Here is a 16759-nt window from a genome sequence, read left to right as displayed (position 1 = left end):
GTCTCTGTTGCAATATCTTGCTCCATAGACTTCCATTGCAAGTGCCTTACTATAAACACATTTTACCCCTGGTTTCACAGACAAGGCTTAAGCCTAGTCCTAGACTAAATGGATGTTTGTGCTGTCTTAACTGAAAGTAACTTGCACTGACCTATCTTAAAATATGTCAGTGCCATTTTTTTTTATAATTTTTATTTTTTTTTATTTTGTCTCAAGATGCACACGGTTATGTTTTTGTTTGTTTTTTCTAAGGCATGTTTATAAAATGCTACTTAAATGTTCTAATTGAACTAAGGTCTAATCCTGGCTTAATCTAAGCCCCATCTATGAAACCAGGCCTACATTTTTTTCAAACTGAGTGTTAAATCAAAACAATTTTCTATGGTGATCCACAGTGTTTGTATTTAACCTGGAACATTCCTTTAACTTGATACACTCATCTCTGGCTGATAACAGAATACTTACTAAATTAAAACACCGAAACAAGCATTTTATTTAAAGTTGCTTTAAAACATGTATTGTGATAAGCGCTATACAAATTCAGTCTGAATGTTGCCTTGAAATCAAGGTCATAGAATCGAATCATTCAAATCTCCCCTGTTTTCTCATGAATTTCGTTTGTACTTTCCCCTTGAACATCCTGAATGCATTTCTACCTCCTCTGGTTTGGAGAGACAGTCTTTTGCTGTTGAGTCTAACCATGCTCTGTTCCAAATGTCAGAAATGTCACACTTTCCCATTCAGATTGCCTTCTGAGAAAGCACCCACACATGTTGTTGTTTTTCTTAGACGTGCCAGCTGAACCAGGAGAAAGGTTTATTGAAGTCTGGACTATTTAAGAGCATTCCTTTCAGACGGTGAAACATGTGCATGACAAATGACAGTACGTGTCCAAAGCGGTAGTGTCCTTTCCTCTTGTTTGCTCTCTCTCCTTAGATTTTATTGCATGAATCAGCCACAAATGTTGTTGTTTTTCTCAGACATGCCAGCTACAGCAGGAGAACGAAGTCCAAATTAGTCAAACGCACCAGACACATTTTCAGACGGCCCAATGCATCGGTACTTAGTCACAAAATAGTGGAAACATGATTACTCCACTTTACCATCAAGCATACTCCCTGAGTTCCAGTATGTGACAGAGACATGAAATACATGCTTTGGACCAAGATGAAGTCTTTAGAGTAAGTCTGCAGTGAGAGGGTGAGATTACATGGAAATGGTGTGTGTGATGGTTTTTGTAAGCGGTGCCTAAGCTGTGTTACCGAGTTGGCAGCGTGGTGCCCAAAGTCCTGCTGTGTGCTTCAGCCACCCATTTCACATTTCAGTCAAGGGTTGGGAAACTAGTTTCTTTTCTTTTTATTGAAAAAATACTGTAACCAAAATGATTTTAAGTTCAGTTCTATTAATAGTTAGTGTTAATAGTGTTAGTTTAGTAAACAGTAACTCTTGATTATGTGTGATGCATTGAATCATTCTTTTAACCAACCCATTTAAAAACACTGATTCATTCTGGAATGAAACCACTTACTGTCTGAGTGAGTCAGTGACTCATTTAAAAACACTAAATTGTAAATAGTTAACTGGAATAGTTATGTGAAATCAGAATCAGATTAAATTCCCTTATAGTTCCCATCCATAGTCATTTGTTAACTTGTATTCATTTCTTCAGTAAGCTCATTGTTTCTGCTTTAAATTAATACATTGTTTAAATTAATACATTGTTAGCTAACTGCGTGATCTGTTTATGTACTTTTCTGAAATTGCATAACTTGGACACAGTCACCTCTGATAACAGATCACTCTAAATTGTTGACATTTTCTGTCAAACTGCTTTGAAACAATATGTTTTGTGAAAAGTGCTATACGTAAGCAATAAGGTACGAGAGGCTGTCCTTTATCGTGAAAAAGTCATGACTGAAGGTGTGTTGTTAGGCACTACGCGAAGCGGAGTTGTTGTTACCGACTTATTCATGATACAGCACTAGCCTCAAGTACCAAATTGCTTTTATAAAACGGTTACCACACAATACAAATATTAAAGCCAAAAATATGTGTCAGTGCAAATTTCATGAAGTAAACTTTCAGTAAAAGCCTTCCTTCTGCCGGAAAAAAATAGTCCCTGACCGTGAACAGCAACAGAAGTTACATTATTACGCCATTAGATGGCGGTACAGACTGTCTTTATGAGTGTGTTAGTCAGTAGCGAAGACTTTTACATTGAAAAGACTGAATTGTTGTGAACACGAAACAAGACGCAACTGACAAATGCTTTGACTAGCGACGTCAGTCACGGGAAAACCCCTTAACTGTTAAAAGGACAAGATAATACATTGGACATTTAAACAGGTTTTTTATTATGAACATAGGACTGGCCTGAAGGAAAATGCTAAATCTGAATGCAGGTAATAAACTCGCTCACTCGATCTCTTTCTCACAACACTCTTCTAGTTCTACAAAATACAGTAAACTTCAATTCATTTTACGTTGCTAAGAGTGGTTAATAAGGGTGTTGTGTAGTGATATACAGAATCGTTGGGTGAAGTGGTCATAGCCGTGTTTTATCGTGAATAAAACACCGCTATTGACCAATCAGAATCAAAGACAGGAACTAACCGTTTTATAAAAATAAATATGAATTCAAAATGTGAATTGAATATTCAAGACTGCATTTATTTGATTAAAGATGCAGTAAAACGGTAATATTGTGAAATATGATTACAATTTAAAATAATAGTTTTCTATTTTAATATATTAAAATGTAATTTATTCTTGTGATGACAAAGCTGAAATCAGACATTACTCCAGTCTTCAGTGATCCTTTATAAATCATTTTAATATTCTAATATTTGATGTTGAAGAAACATTTCTTCTTATTATCAATATTGAAAACAATTGTTCTGCTTAATAATTTTGTAGGTTTTTTCAGGATTCTTTGATGAATAGAACAACACTTATTTGAAATAATTTTCTTTTTTGTAACATTATAAATACCTTTACTGTCACATTTGATCAATTTAATGCATCTTTGCTGAATAAAAGTATTAATTTCTTTAAAATACGATTTAATGAAATCTTACTGACCCCAAACGCTTGAATGGTAATGTAGATCTGGGAACAGCTGTGCAGACATGCATGGGCCTGTACTCTTTCATAAGTGATTATCTCTTTCTCTAATTCTGTTTCTTGTTCTCAATCTGTCTTTCCTCTTCTGATCTTCCTCTCACTTACCCTCTTTCTTCATCTCCTTCACTCCTCTTTTACATCTTTTCTTCAATTTCCTCTTCACTCTCCCTGTCTGTCTTTTATCAGCTTGTTTCTCTATGGATCTCTTTTATAATAAGTGGTAAATACAGTCATGTCTCATCACTGTTATTTATAGTCTGTCTGAGAAAGCGTGTGTGTTCCTGTGAGTGTCCATTCTATAGCCTGTTTTATTTTGTTTTTCTTCAATTGTATGTTGTCTGTTTTTAGGTCTGAATTAGGTCTGATTTTAGTCTTAAGTGAATATCATTACATGTGTTTGCTATAGCAAGAATATTACTATTGCTCGACACACTAGCTATGTTTCCATCAGCCCTGTTTTTATGCACATTTTGAAGTATCGCATTGGAAAGGAGTAATGAAGATGCCAAATTTCTGAAAAAAATCCCTTAATTTGCAAAAAAGTTTTTGCGCTCGCTTGAGGTGATTTTTGACTTGTGCAAAAAAGAGTTAATGTTTACCGAATAAATTCTGATGTAACGAACATTAAACCCACATGACCCACATTACTGTTGGTTACTTGGTTACCAATACCACCGTCATCCGCTCGAACTGCTTGAAGGAAATGCACCTAATTTCCAAAAAAAAAAAAAGTGTTTTATGCACAGACCCACTGTTTTTAATATATTCTGACTGTTTACATGAATAATTACATTAAAACTTAATGCAATGTTTAAATCACTAATAAATACTGAGAAGACTGTGTGCTGTTGTTTTAAATAAATCTGTTATTTATAGCCTTTTTTCAGCAAAGATGCATTAAATTGATCAAAAGTTACAGTAAAGACATTTATAATTTTACATAAGATCACAGGAATAAATTACATTTTAAAATACATTAAAATAGAAAACAGTCATTTTAAATGATAATATTTTACAATATTACTGTTTTTTTTTTTACTATATTTTTGATCAAATAAATGCAGCCTTGGTGAGCAGAAGAGATTTCTTTCAAACGCATGAAAAACTTGCCGAAAGTTTGGCACTTCAACAACCCTCCAAGGCAAATTATGACATTTCTCCATTTATTAGGTTAAAACAGATATTGTAACATAGGAAATATTTCTTCACTGGTAGATAGGCTAGTTAGTTTGTGCTCAAACACAATTGACATTTCTTGTAGAAAAAAAGTCTAGTTTCTGCTGCTCTTTCATAACACCATCTTTCATTACAACACTTCTTGGAGAGGAAAAATGCAATATATGTGGTGAATTATGAATTTTCACACACTGTTCATGCTCAGTTTCAAATTAGAGAAGTTGAAAGTACCGTTGCCAAGTTAAAAATAAAAAGTACTAAAATAAAAAAGAATCAGTGGCACCGTCTCTCATTACAACGCTTTTTGGGTAGAAACATCCAATATAAGAGGTTAATTATGAATGTTCTGCTTTGAGATATTGCTGAGATGGATAATGTAGCAGGAAATGTTCCATCCATCATAGTTAGTTTCCCTGCGTGCTGTGCTGAATCTGAGTGGTCACTTATCGGGAACGCGGCTGTATGTAACCGGCGGAGCAGGTGCAGTGATATCAGACCCCTTTGTAAGCAGATTTCCCTCTTGTATTTCCACACACTTCAGCATTGTCAAAGACCTCCATCAACACAACTAATGCCGATCCAATGCTCCACTTACTGTAACTGCCCGTATGTCAGTTCTTTCAGCTTTCAAGGGCCAGTGAATATTCTTTTGACAACATCGGATCACGTCACAAGGTCAGACGCATGCCAACATATGTCTGCTCAGCGCACAGTCTTATCACAAGTATTTTCTGTACAAAACTGCTTATATAGTGGATTGGTGTAAATGGCTATATAATATCCACATGCCCTGGTCAAAGGCACATTGAGGACATCTGTGAACAGCTTAGCAATTGAGACTCCAGTCCTCACCTGACACTGCTGTAAGCTGCCGACCCTCCATTAACAGACCGCTTCCTGTCCAGATGTTACGTATGTGCGTGCCAAGCCCTCCCTGCGTGTGACAGACGCACACGGAGTGGAAAACTTTCACATTCATTTTCTTTTTCTGTGTTTCTGCTAAGAGCTTCCAGTGAAAAGCATTAGCGTGGAATTAGACTGCAGAAACACGTTCCTGGCCTTTCCATCTGTGAGATTTTAGCTGTGGGTTTCGTAATGGGCCGTAAGTTTGAAATAGGCACGGTTGACCGGGTGCAACATGAGTATCTCTCCATCTTTACGATTCCAAGGAGAGCTTTGAAGTAATTCCTTACTTTTCTGATGTACTTTCTATCATTTATACTGTGTCCTAACCAAGGCACAATGTGAAAAGGTGATTGGCTGAATGAAAGTAATTTGTCTGTTCATGCTGAAAGTGAAAATGCTATGTAATTTTCAAGGATTCAATGATTTAAATAGGATTAATAATCAATTAAATACAGTTAACCCAGCCTGCAAAGACAGAGTGTTTCTGTTTATAAACCCTATTGCCTTCACTTCTGAAATGTGATGCGATCAGAAATCCTGTTGTGTGGCGGGAACCCCGAAACATGCATGCACTCTGTAGATTGTCACGTGGAATGAAACGATACCAAATCAGAAAGCGAGCTGACAGAAGCATAACGCGACTTCATCCAAACCTTTTCCGCAAATTTTGTGTAAAAAGAAGTCCAAACACTATTATCGCTATTTCTTCTAGCCCGTCGTCCACCGTGTTTGTTTACTCTAAAGTCATGTTTGATGCAAGAGATTTTGTAAGATTTCCTGCGTTCACAGGTGGGACTCTGGTTGTTTGTGAATGGAATCTGTTAGTGTGTGGTGTGCTGTCTTTGTCACTTTGCCAGTGTTTGGGAATGTCACTTTTCAAATGTAATGCATTACAATATTGCGTTACTCCCTAAAAAGTAACTAATTGCGTTACTTAGTTACTTTTTATGAAAAGTAATGCATTACATTACTTTTTCTCACCTGGGCTTGCTTGTTTTGTTTTTTAATAACAACAAAATGTTAAGGCCCTTTCACACCAAAAGTGAAATAAATAAGCCTCAGGCTGAAGGAAATGCATATTTACGCAGCTCAAACAATCCTTTCAGCAGTGCTGCCATTCTGGATTAAAGAAGAACAGGATACAGGAGAAGGAAGTTCAACACACTTAAAGGGTTAGTTCACCCAAAAATGAAAATAATGTCATTTATTACTCACCCTCATGCCGTTCCACACCCGTAAGACCTTCGTTCATCTTCGAAAGCAAATTAAGATATTTTTGTTGAAATCCACCCAGTTAGGCCTTCATAGCCAGCAATGACATTTCCTCTCTCAAGATCCATTAATGTACTAAAAACATATTTAAATTAGTTCATGTGAGTACAGTGGTTCAATATTAATATTATAAAGCAACAAGAATATTTTTGGTGCTCCAAAAAAACAAAATAACGACTTATAAAGTGATGGCCGATTTCAAAACACTGCTTCATGAAGCTTCGGAGCGTTATGAATCAGCGAGTCGAATCATGATTTGGATCGCGTGTCAAACCGCCAAACTGCTGAAATCACGTGACACTGGCGCTCAGAACCGCTGACTCAATTTCAGTTTCAGACATAGCATGCAAACAATGTCAGACACCTTGGTCCACGCATAATTTTTTCTTATTTATGCCCCTGTACGCAAACAGGGACACACGTTGTATATTATTGGGAAACCTGCCACTGCAATTATCCACATCTCCTCCATTTTGCTTGGGAACTAATGTTTGGTCGGAGCCAAAGTTTACATGACTGCCTTCTCTGGAATCCTCTCAAGTGGAGGACCTCTACATTCCGATTGGTTGCGGCCAAAACGCGTCATAGCTCATTACCATAAAGTTGACCTGACTTCAACTCTCCTCTACACCCACACCGTCCAAGACGCACTGCGCCGCTGCTCACCGGAGCTTGTTGCCGGCTCACATTGAAAATGAATGACTTCCTGTCACTTTGACGCTCTCACTGGCGATGGTGTGAAAACATAGTAACGCACCTGATTCAATTCATCAGCTCATTAGTAGAGACTGCAAGACCTGAAGTAGGTGTGTCAAATAAGGGCGACATGCAAAATGTGCAGTGCTGGGGGACCACTGGTCTAGAACTACAATAACCATCATGTTTACACAGCGCACACAACACCTCTGGACTTTATTTCTCTCAACATGGGGACAGGAGAGCTGTCAGTCAATAAATGGGAAAAAGTAACTATTTTTTTGTGAATTGAAAAAGTAATGTGTTACTTTACTAGTTACTTAAAAAAGTAATCTGATTACATAACTCAAGTTACTGTGTTACCCCCAACACTGCTCCACACACTATAGGAACAAAACTGTTAAATCTAAGATTTTTTGATATTCTGATATGATTTAAAAATCTTTTAATGTGGGTCAGCCTTGAGACAGCACTTAAAATGGCCCACTCCCTGATCAGTGCATGACTACTGAACTAGGGAGCTGACTGAGACGCTCCATAGATGCAGTTGTGATTTCATATCCTTCTCTATTTTTCACCTTCCATCCTCTCTCTCTCGTCTCTCGTCTCTAGATGAACAGTGATTTTTAGTTACTGTTGCTATTTTTATTCTACTCCCACAACCTGGCATAGAACTCAATATCTGGATAAAGCTGGTAATTAAGCCCAAACTGTTATAGAAGCTAAGGGTGCCAAAGCATTAACATTTACCTTTTACGGCTCTTAAATATTGCCTGTAGTGTATTCATCAGCACCTGCCCACACAGAGGTCACCCATACAAGCTCTTTGCCAAGGGCCACAAACCATTACACTTGAGACATGTGTTTTGTGCTGAATCCTCATTCACTGTTGAACCACAGACATGCCTGTATTTGGGTATTAGCATCTCTCGACAGAGTAGATGTATATTCTCACTCTTTTTTCTCTGATTCTTTCTCTCTTTTTTTTTTTTTAGATGAGTTTTTTCTGTGTACATTCAGTGAGTGCAGTGCATTGCAAAAAACTAGATCGTCCCCATTATAATCAGCAAAGCTGTCTAGACTGGAAGCACCAATTCTGTCGTATCATGTCACAATGTGAAGCGCCTTCAGTTGGTGAATGGACTCTAGCTACTCTACATAGATACTGCTCTGAATATGAATATATACATAAAATGTATATAAATACATAGTGTGAATTCAGGTTGATTGAATTCAGATAGATAGATAGATAGTTAATATAAAGAAGAATTATACTCTTTCATTCTCTTCCTCTTAATTTCCTTTTCCTCCTTTTTTTTGCATGCATCATACGTCTCCCTGCATTACCACTTACTTGACTGGATTGACCTGTGAGCACCTGATTAACTTCCTGTTGTCTGACCTCAGAATCTCACCATTGATTGCACATGACATGCCTGAGCGCACAGCTCTCCCATCTTAAAGCTGGAGGAGGAAAGGAGTTGGGGGTTGTAGCTGGGAGAACATTTCATTCACTCGAACATGAAAACAAGGGTTTCCTGAGCCGACAGTCTCACCTTTGCTCTCAGGCATACAGCTGACATGACCACAGCTTGACACTTATCATTTCACATTTGTTTTAATGCAGTAATCACCTGACCTTTAAGAGATAGATCGTGAGTGGAAGGTAGAGCGAGAGTGAGAAATAGAGACAGGTTAATAGCATGTGGATGTGTTAGGAATGAACTGAGGGGACGGAATGTTCGAGAACAGTTAACTACTAAGAATTTGCAATGAAATGAACATGTAAATCAGTCAAAGATCTGTCGGCATCACACTCAGCTTCTACATTCTGCATGCTAATGTAGTGAATTTGCACTGAAGGTTCTCAAGCTATTTTAAACCTCTCAGTGTGTCATATCTTTTAGTAAAATTTGCATTTGCTCTCCTACAAAGTGAAACTTTGCTTTTTGGACAGACACATATGGACAGTTTCAGGCAAAGGTAAATTTGATCATATCAAATGTTTGCTTAAGAAACAAAGCCTTGTGGCCTCTTTTAAATTGTCCACTTCAGTCTATATTTCTATGTACTTAAGTGCTGATGTTTTCTGGAAATTGCTACACAGCACATGAGGTATCAGGGTCAAAGCACTCTTTATTTTTGCTGTATGGTATCAATATCCATTTTCCAGGAAGACCTTCAGAAAATGTCTGAGAAATGTTTGCACTTGTCACAAAGTAGAACTGCTTCGTAAATTTCAAAAGGCCAATTTCATAAAGTCACTGCGTTCCACTGATCAGTCACGTTAATAATGTTTTATAGTTCTTGGGCTACTGCTTTGATCTGCGATCTGCTTCAAGATTACTGCATTTATGGCCTTTCTATTATAGCAAGGACATGAACAGTAGAGTTTAGTACTTAATTCTTTTCAATTTCTAGTGCTGAATTATATGTTGTCTTGATTACATTGTCTGTTTGATTGGAAATACATTGTCTGTGTGATTCAGTTCAGGTGATTAAAAAAAAAATCAAAATAATAGATTCACATCACTATTGTTATTTTGTACAGGTTTGTTACAAAAAAATGTCATATCTAATTGTATATCTTTTTATACTTAAAGGCAGGCCATTTTGCAAAAACTTTCCAGTCATTCCCTGGATTATGCAATCTTAAAAAAATAAAACCACATTGGCCTGAAGTTATATTTACATTTTTTAAAGCTATGAAGCTATAAAGCTTTGTTTAAATTACACTAACCTGGATTGTGTAAACACCAAAATTTCATTATGTTTATTTCTTATTTCTTATGTTTGAAATACTAGCATACTACTATGTTTTTTCAGTGTATAGCATGTGTATTGTGCAAAAAAAAATCATATTTGTATGCATGTACAGTAATACCATGATGACCTACTATATTTGCCCTGATATAGAGCACATTGCATGGAATAGCCTAATATATCTCACAATGCAATACGTTGACATATACAGTGACATTCAACCAGAATGAATATCAGCAGTCATTTTCATACTATTTTTTTTTCTATGTTTATTGTGTGGAATAATGCCTATGCCTTTACATGCTTTTTTTAGCAGTATGTAATAGAGCTGCACAATAAATTGTTAAATGATTGCTATTTCGATTCAAACACCCATACGATCTTATTCCTAAATGACGATTCACCTGTGCCTTTTAAACCTTTGGCAAGATCACAGCGGAACATTCAGATCTGTGTTGGTGCTGCCACTGAGCCAGAGAGAGCAGGTGTCATGTTTGAAACAGCTTCACAAACAGTATTTTCAACCACACAGTATCGTTATTTCTATTACAATGATTTAAATTATCACAGAAGTACTGGCATAAATGTTTATAGTTCGGATATAAACACTGATGTCTACTGTAGTGATCAAAATAGTGTAAAACACCTTTTGAAAGTAGCTTGAGGCTTAAAATAAAATTGTATCAATTACATTGTTACGCCAGTAGGTGGCGACACATTTTTTTATCATTAAATCATTCGTTCAAGAGATTCATTAAACACTGATTCATCCAGTAATGAAACAAGTGAATCTTTATGAGTGAGTCATTGAATCATTCATTCAAACCAATTAATTTTAAATAGTCTGCGGCAATTAACATGTCAGAACCTCTAGTAAATTTACATGTTATTTAGTTTACTTGTCTATTCAGAACTACTTCACGATTCTGGATAAATTCAGAGTCGCATTTTTTATGTAAGCTTGCATTCCAAGTGTTTGCACATTGATGACACAGGAGTGTTGGAGGTGGCACTGGGGGAAAGTAGAGGACCCTGAGTGGTTGATTAGTTGACCACTAAATGAACAGATGTGATGTGAACATCCGCAAACTGAGCATCACAGTCGGTTTACTTCCTCCAAACCCCAGGGCGCGGACTGCACCACATATCTGGAAATCCTGCCTGTGAATACAGGTCACCAAAACCACTGCAGCTTCAATTTTTTTTTCTCACTGGCCTCATTTCCACCGCGAAGTAGAGCAAAGCTCAAGCTTAAGTAATAGCTAGGAGTTAGAGAAATAGATTCACAACACTGAAAGAAAGTGATTAACATCAGGGATTTCCACTTACAGTTTTTCTTTCTCTGAATACAATAGATTCCTGAGAAAGTGTTAAGGAATGGAGAAGAGCTGAATGGCCCGAGAGACAGGGGAAGTTAGAGTAAGTTTATCTGCAGGGATTAGAGTGTGCAGCTGCCCACAGAGATTACTGAGACAGTGTGAGGAGGATTACTGGACAGGGACCAAAACATGCTCGATGTGTGCAGCCTTTATACTCACATATATGTCTGGGTCATTTCACCCTAAAATGAAAACAAAGAAATGGGAAATTTTATTTTGCTTAAAGAAAATCGCACACGTCAATTCTCACACGCATGTGAACACATGTATGATATTTCATTCAAAGCATGCTCTTGAAAGTACAGCTGACTCAGTTGGTATCTTTATGCTCCTTTATCCTCTATCATCCAGCCCAGGAAGCCTGCAGCCATGGCATTAGTGCGGACTGACTACAAATACAATTTTTGCAATTTTCAGATTAAAAAGATCACTGTTTCCCTGAGCGCATCATTCCCCTTTTGCAGCCATCCATTACGCCATTCAGTTGTAGTGCTTAAGAAGTCGTGGCTTGGGTGGGGGGCTTTATGTAATTTATTCGCTCTCGCAGACCCCCAGACACACAATAGTGGTTTTGCCGTCTGCTGCCGCTGACAGGCATAAGTCCCTCCTAGCTTCTCGTGCCCCCCTGGGCCGACTGTCTTCCTCCCAACCATGTTGGTTGTGTAAGACCCGTGGGCACGAGGTATGCGAGTCAGGTCTCTTCGGAAAGGCAACAGATGGGCACAGGAGGTCAGTCCGTAGCTCTGTGCCCGCTCCACAAGTGGGGAAGCTTGGCTTGAGTGTGCCGATGGGAGGAGTCAGAGCTTAGGGAGAAGAGAATTCAGCCACCCGTGTAGCCCACACAAGCGCTCCAGACATCCGCACTCACACACGTTCCTACTTCTCTACCTTGGTGGTTTTAGGATGTAAACTCTCCCCACCTGGTGTTCAAAAAGCTCTGTGTGGGGTGATGTTGAATTCAGAAGGTGAGTCATCACCAATCCTGGTTTGTATTAAACTCTTTCCACGCTTCTAACCCTCGTCCCTTTGCTCTCCCACAGGTATGAAGACCCCCTTGAGCCCCACCCAGCTCATAGAAAATGGACAGCTGTGCTTCGCCATCCCAGGCTGCATGGAGGTAAAGGAGCCTAGCAATGCCAACGCAGACATGCAGCTCCAACAGGAGAAGAAGAAGCTGCTCTACTCGCTTTGTGAAGTCTGCAACATCCAGCTGCACTCCGCCACACAGGCCCAGGTTCACTACAATGGCAAGTCTCACCTCAAGAGGGTCAAACAGTTGAATAAAGGAGAGCTGCCCACGGCAAGCGTCGGCTCGGCTCCCACTCCGCTACACTCTCTCAGCAGCAGTGGCAGTCAAGGTAAGACTTCCTTAACCCAGGGGAGTGTGTCCTCCGATGCTGCGAAGGCGTAAACAGCTCTGATGTTGATGCACCCTGAGTTAGCATTTGACTCAGAGGGCCCAACTTGTCATTCCTTGTGGCATTTTTAAAGAGTTGTTTTTATTAAAGCCATATAGTTCACCCAGAATTGAATATTCTGTCATCATTTACTCCTCTTCATGTCGTTTCCAAACCTGTATGACTTTTTATCTTTTGTCAAACACAAAAGAACCCAATTTTGGGTCTGTCAAGCTCCAAAATTACAAAAAGATGTCATTAATGTACCACAAAAACAGACTATATCAACATATTCACTCTTATTTCCAGATGTCTGAAGTCATATGATTCCTTTGTGTAAGGAACAGAATGAAATTTAAGTCATTATTCATTGGAAATTCGATTTAAAAAGTATAAATGGCCAATTTTGAGTTTACAGAGAAGAATGTGTGTTTCCCATAAAAAAACATAACTCGCTGGCATAACTACCATAATAGGATGCATTGCGTTGGTGAAATCAACTAGCAAGTTAAGAATGTTTCCTGAAACCGCAATAATCTTGTTGCACATGCCATGTTGGTTCGGCAATATAGAATTATTGATAATGATGTCACACAGCTGCTGGATTAAAAGCTGACAAGTAAAAAGTCGAGAGTTGTAGTTCCAACCACACAAGTTTGCGATGCTGTTTGCGAATGTTCATTGGAACTATGGTTTCTAGAAATGCAGAATCAAACTATGTTGGTAAGACTCGCAATTAAGCGCACAAGTCGTGATTTTATGATGCTTTTCTGTAATTTTGCAGCCCCAGTCCTTGTCATTTTCATTATATTGAAAATAGTGGCCAGTAGGGCTGTGTATCTCCAACAATGTCACGATACGATACGCATCACGATACTAAAGCCACGATACGATACGTATCACGATATGGTTCAATTTAGAATTTAAATTTATTTTGAGCAGAGTTTAGTAACAGTAATATGTGTTTATTGAATAACCAGTGTTATAACAGTCGTGATAACTGAAAAACTATTTTGTTTTTGTCATTAAAAAAAAACAATGATTTAAATTAAATATAAAAAAATTGTCACAAAAAAGCTTCTTTTAAAAGCTTGCTTTTAAAGTCACTCCCTCAGTAACTGAATTGACAATTATAGTGACACTGAAGCATATCAACAAAACTCAATGACTAATTTCACTTGCAACAGTAAGTTGACTGTAAGAAAACTAAGTTGGTTAATTATATCGGCTATAATATTATAATAATGTCTATACTGCCTGTTTTTTTCCATCTGTAAAAATGATTTTTTTGGATATCAACTCAAAATATGTTCTAGAACAACATTTTTTTTATTAACGTGGTCTACAAAATATGGGCTACATGAGTTTACAATACACACTCAACAATAAGGTTCATTTATTAAACATCAGATAATGTATTAACATGAACTAACCATGAGCAATACATACTGTATTAGTTCATCTTTGTTAATGTTAGTTATTAAAAAATACAGTTGTTGATTGTTTGTTCATGTTGGTTTACAGTGCATTAACTAATGTTAACAAGATGATGCGATGTGACTGCAAAGGGCACTTTCACTTTCACGATCAAAGTGCACGCCACTGATAAGCATTGTAAATGCAGTATTACAGTATACACATACCAATGAAATGCGCAGGTCTCCTCTCGTGCGTCCTCCCCACTGGACGAGGCCAATATCACTTTCGTTTCACTTTCAGATATCTCTATTATATATGTCATCACTGCTTTTACCTTTCTAGATGTAATTACCGAAATCAAAACAATCCATAAACTATATCCTCACGAAAACTTAAGTCAAGCCAGCTCGCGCGTCAACCTGAGAGATCGGCCTCCAAATTTCTCGGTTTCTAAATGGACGGTTTGGCTTGATTGACAAACGCTAACGTTCGGGCATGATTTATATACCATCGACCTGTCCTAAAACGTTAGCAAGCTTTGATCGATGATTTGGAGATCGCGTGTTTCTCCGTTCGAGAGCGCATTTCCTGTTCACATTCGCGACAAAACAGCTGATTATTTACGAATGAAAGCTCACAGAAACGTGAATGTCTGCTTGCATTGCTTGCTAGCGTCAATTGACATCACGTGATTGGCTAGATTTAAAAGCAAGACAGACTCGATACGGCAGCTGCTGTATCGATACGCGCATCGTCAGGAGTTCATGACGATGTATCGTTGTATCGATATTCTGAGCACAGCCCTAGTGGCCAGGATACTGTTTTTATTTTACAAAAGAAACCAAGAAACCATACCGGTTTGGAACAACAATAAATGATGATGACAACCAATTTCTGAGTGAACTATTACTTCAATTTTTTTTTTTTCACATGCAAGCTACCAATTAGCAAAGCAAAAAGCACACTTATTCAAGGCTCAATCTCCCTTCCACTATCAGGTCCTGTAGTTTAGACACTACAGAGACCACTCACACCACTTTGGCAAGCAAGCTTTGCTCCGAGTTCTTGCAAATGGTGAGAGTGTGCATGAAATCCAGAGTCAGAATTATTATTTATTTATTTTTTTAATTAAGAGGCTATATTTGCCCCCTGGAATTGATTATCAGGGGCGTATTTTCATTAATTTCTTTCATATAAAAATACATAATTCATCTATTTAAGTCAAATACTTTTACAAATACTTTTAATTGAATATTTTTTACTTAAAGGGATAGTTCACCCAAACATGACAATTATCCCATGATTTTTATATTTATGATAGATTATGATAGATTCCATTAAAAAAAAAATTGTAAGAGCCAGGATATTTTTAAATATATTTCCAACTATGTTCGTCTGAAAGAAGATAGTCATATACACCTAGGATGGCTTGAGGGTGAGTAAATAATGGGATAATTTTTATTTTTAGGTGAACTATCCCTTTAAATACATTCTAATTCTGAACAATGTTATCAATGCTATCAATGTTACCTACATCATACACAAAATGCATTTCTGTAGCATTTAGTCCTGATTAATTTCTGGCCCTAGTAGGAGCAGAACTGAGGATGTTGCATCATTTTGGTAACCTCTTGGGTGTCTGACTGAGACTTGAGTGTCTCTACCCTGCATTTCACATGGACTTTCCAGGATAATGTGTCTTTAACAGGCCTGTGGTGGTTCTGGCATGTGTAACTGGTGCAAATGGCAGCAACTGCACTTGACCAGTAAGTGACAGTTTATCAGTGTGTTCACAGTCTGGTTGGTGGGTGGAACTGTTGAGACTAAAAGATGAACCTGTATTAATGGCTCATTCAGTTTATGAGTAGGATCCAGATGCATACCAGGTTACCTTCATATTTAAACAAACACGCTCTTGTTTTGCATGTTACCTGGGAAACATTTTGGGTTGCATTGATGCAAGATGGGCAGAGGATGTGTGAGAAGTTAGTGCTGGACTGGCAGGCGAGACTGTGGCTTCCAGTGCAGTGTCAGAGCGGTGGTGTCCAAACTTTCATTAGATTGGTGGAAAAGTAGCATACAGGCTACAGACATTAGACAGACTGTGTTGGACTCCATGGGAAAACTTTTGCTTCTTTTGAAGGGGCGGCCAAAGCAAAATGGAAATTTTTATTCGGTTTGAGGAGCTTATTGCACTATTAGAAGGTCTACTATGTCATAGCGAATTTCATGACTTTATGAATGCTGGTAAAATAATCTGTGTGCTTTCACTTATGAAGAATCGCAGATATGATTTTTTCCCACCATGACGTTTTACTCATTAAACGTAAGAGATGTATGCCATAATTCTTGGCCACAGACGGTTTGAGGAGTTGAAGAATTGATATTCATTGCAACACCGTGGCATCTTGCAGCTGTAAATTAGAAACATGAATGTCTGTTTGATATTAGCTATACATTTTTTGATGCAAGAAATTAGAGACCGATAGGGATGGGAACCTGGACACATGATATTATATTGAAATCTCAAAGACGCAATGTGATATTATCGTAATTGTTTATATGTACACTACACATAAGTTTGGAGGAACTTTAATTATTTTCTTTAGCAAGGATGCATTAATTGAT

General features: G+C 37.8%; 1 protein-coding gene across 4 annotated transcripts in view; it reads left to right on the top strand.

Moving 5' to 3' along the window:
- znf385b (zinc finger protein 385B) overlaps window positions 1-16759 on the top strand; it is a 150580-nt gene that overhangs the window by 18190 nt on the left and 115631 nt on the right. Inside the window, exons 1-2 of one of the 4 annotated variants that reach the window (XM_048194497.1) lie at window positions 12150-12280; window positions 12356-12673. In XM_048194497.1, the coding sequence (XP_048050454.1) occupies window positions 12265-12280; window positions 12356-12673 (334 nt within the window). In that variant the 5' untranslated portion in view covers window positions 12150-12264. Of the gene's footprint in view, window positions 1-12149; window positions 12281-12355; window positions 12674-16759 lie in introns of those variants that run through there. The other 3 variants (XM_048194491.1, XM_048194493.1, XM_048194492.1) reach the window with 3 other exon arrangements.

This window comes from Megalobrama amblycephala, linkage group LG6, assembly GCF_018812025.1.
Source record: "Megalobrama amblycephala isolate DHTTF-2021 linkage group LG6, ASM1881202v1, whole genome shotgun sequence".
Classification (NCBI taxonomy): domain Eukaryota; kingdom Metazoa; phylum Chordata; class Actinopteri; order Cypriniformes; family Xenocyprididae; genus Megalobrama; species Megalobrama amblycephala.
Note: the sequence above shows the minus strand (reverse complement) of the source record. Positions and strands in the feature narration are given on the sequence as shown.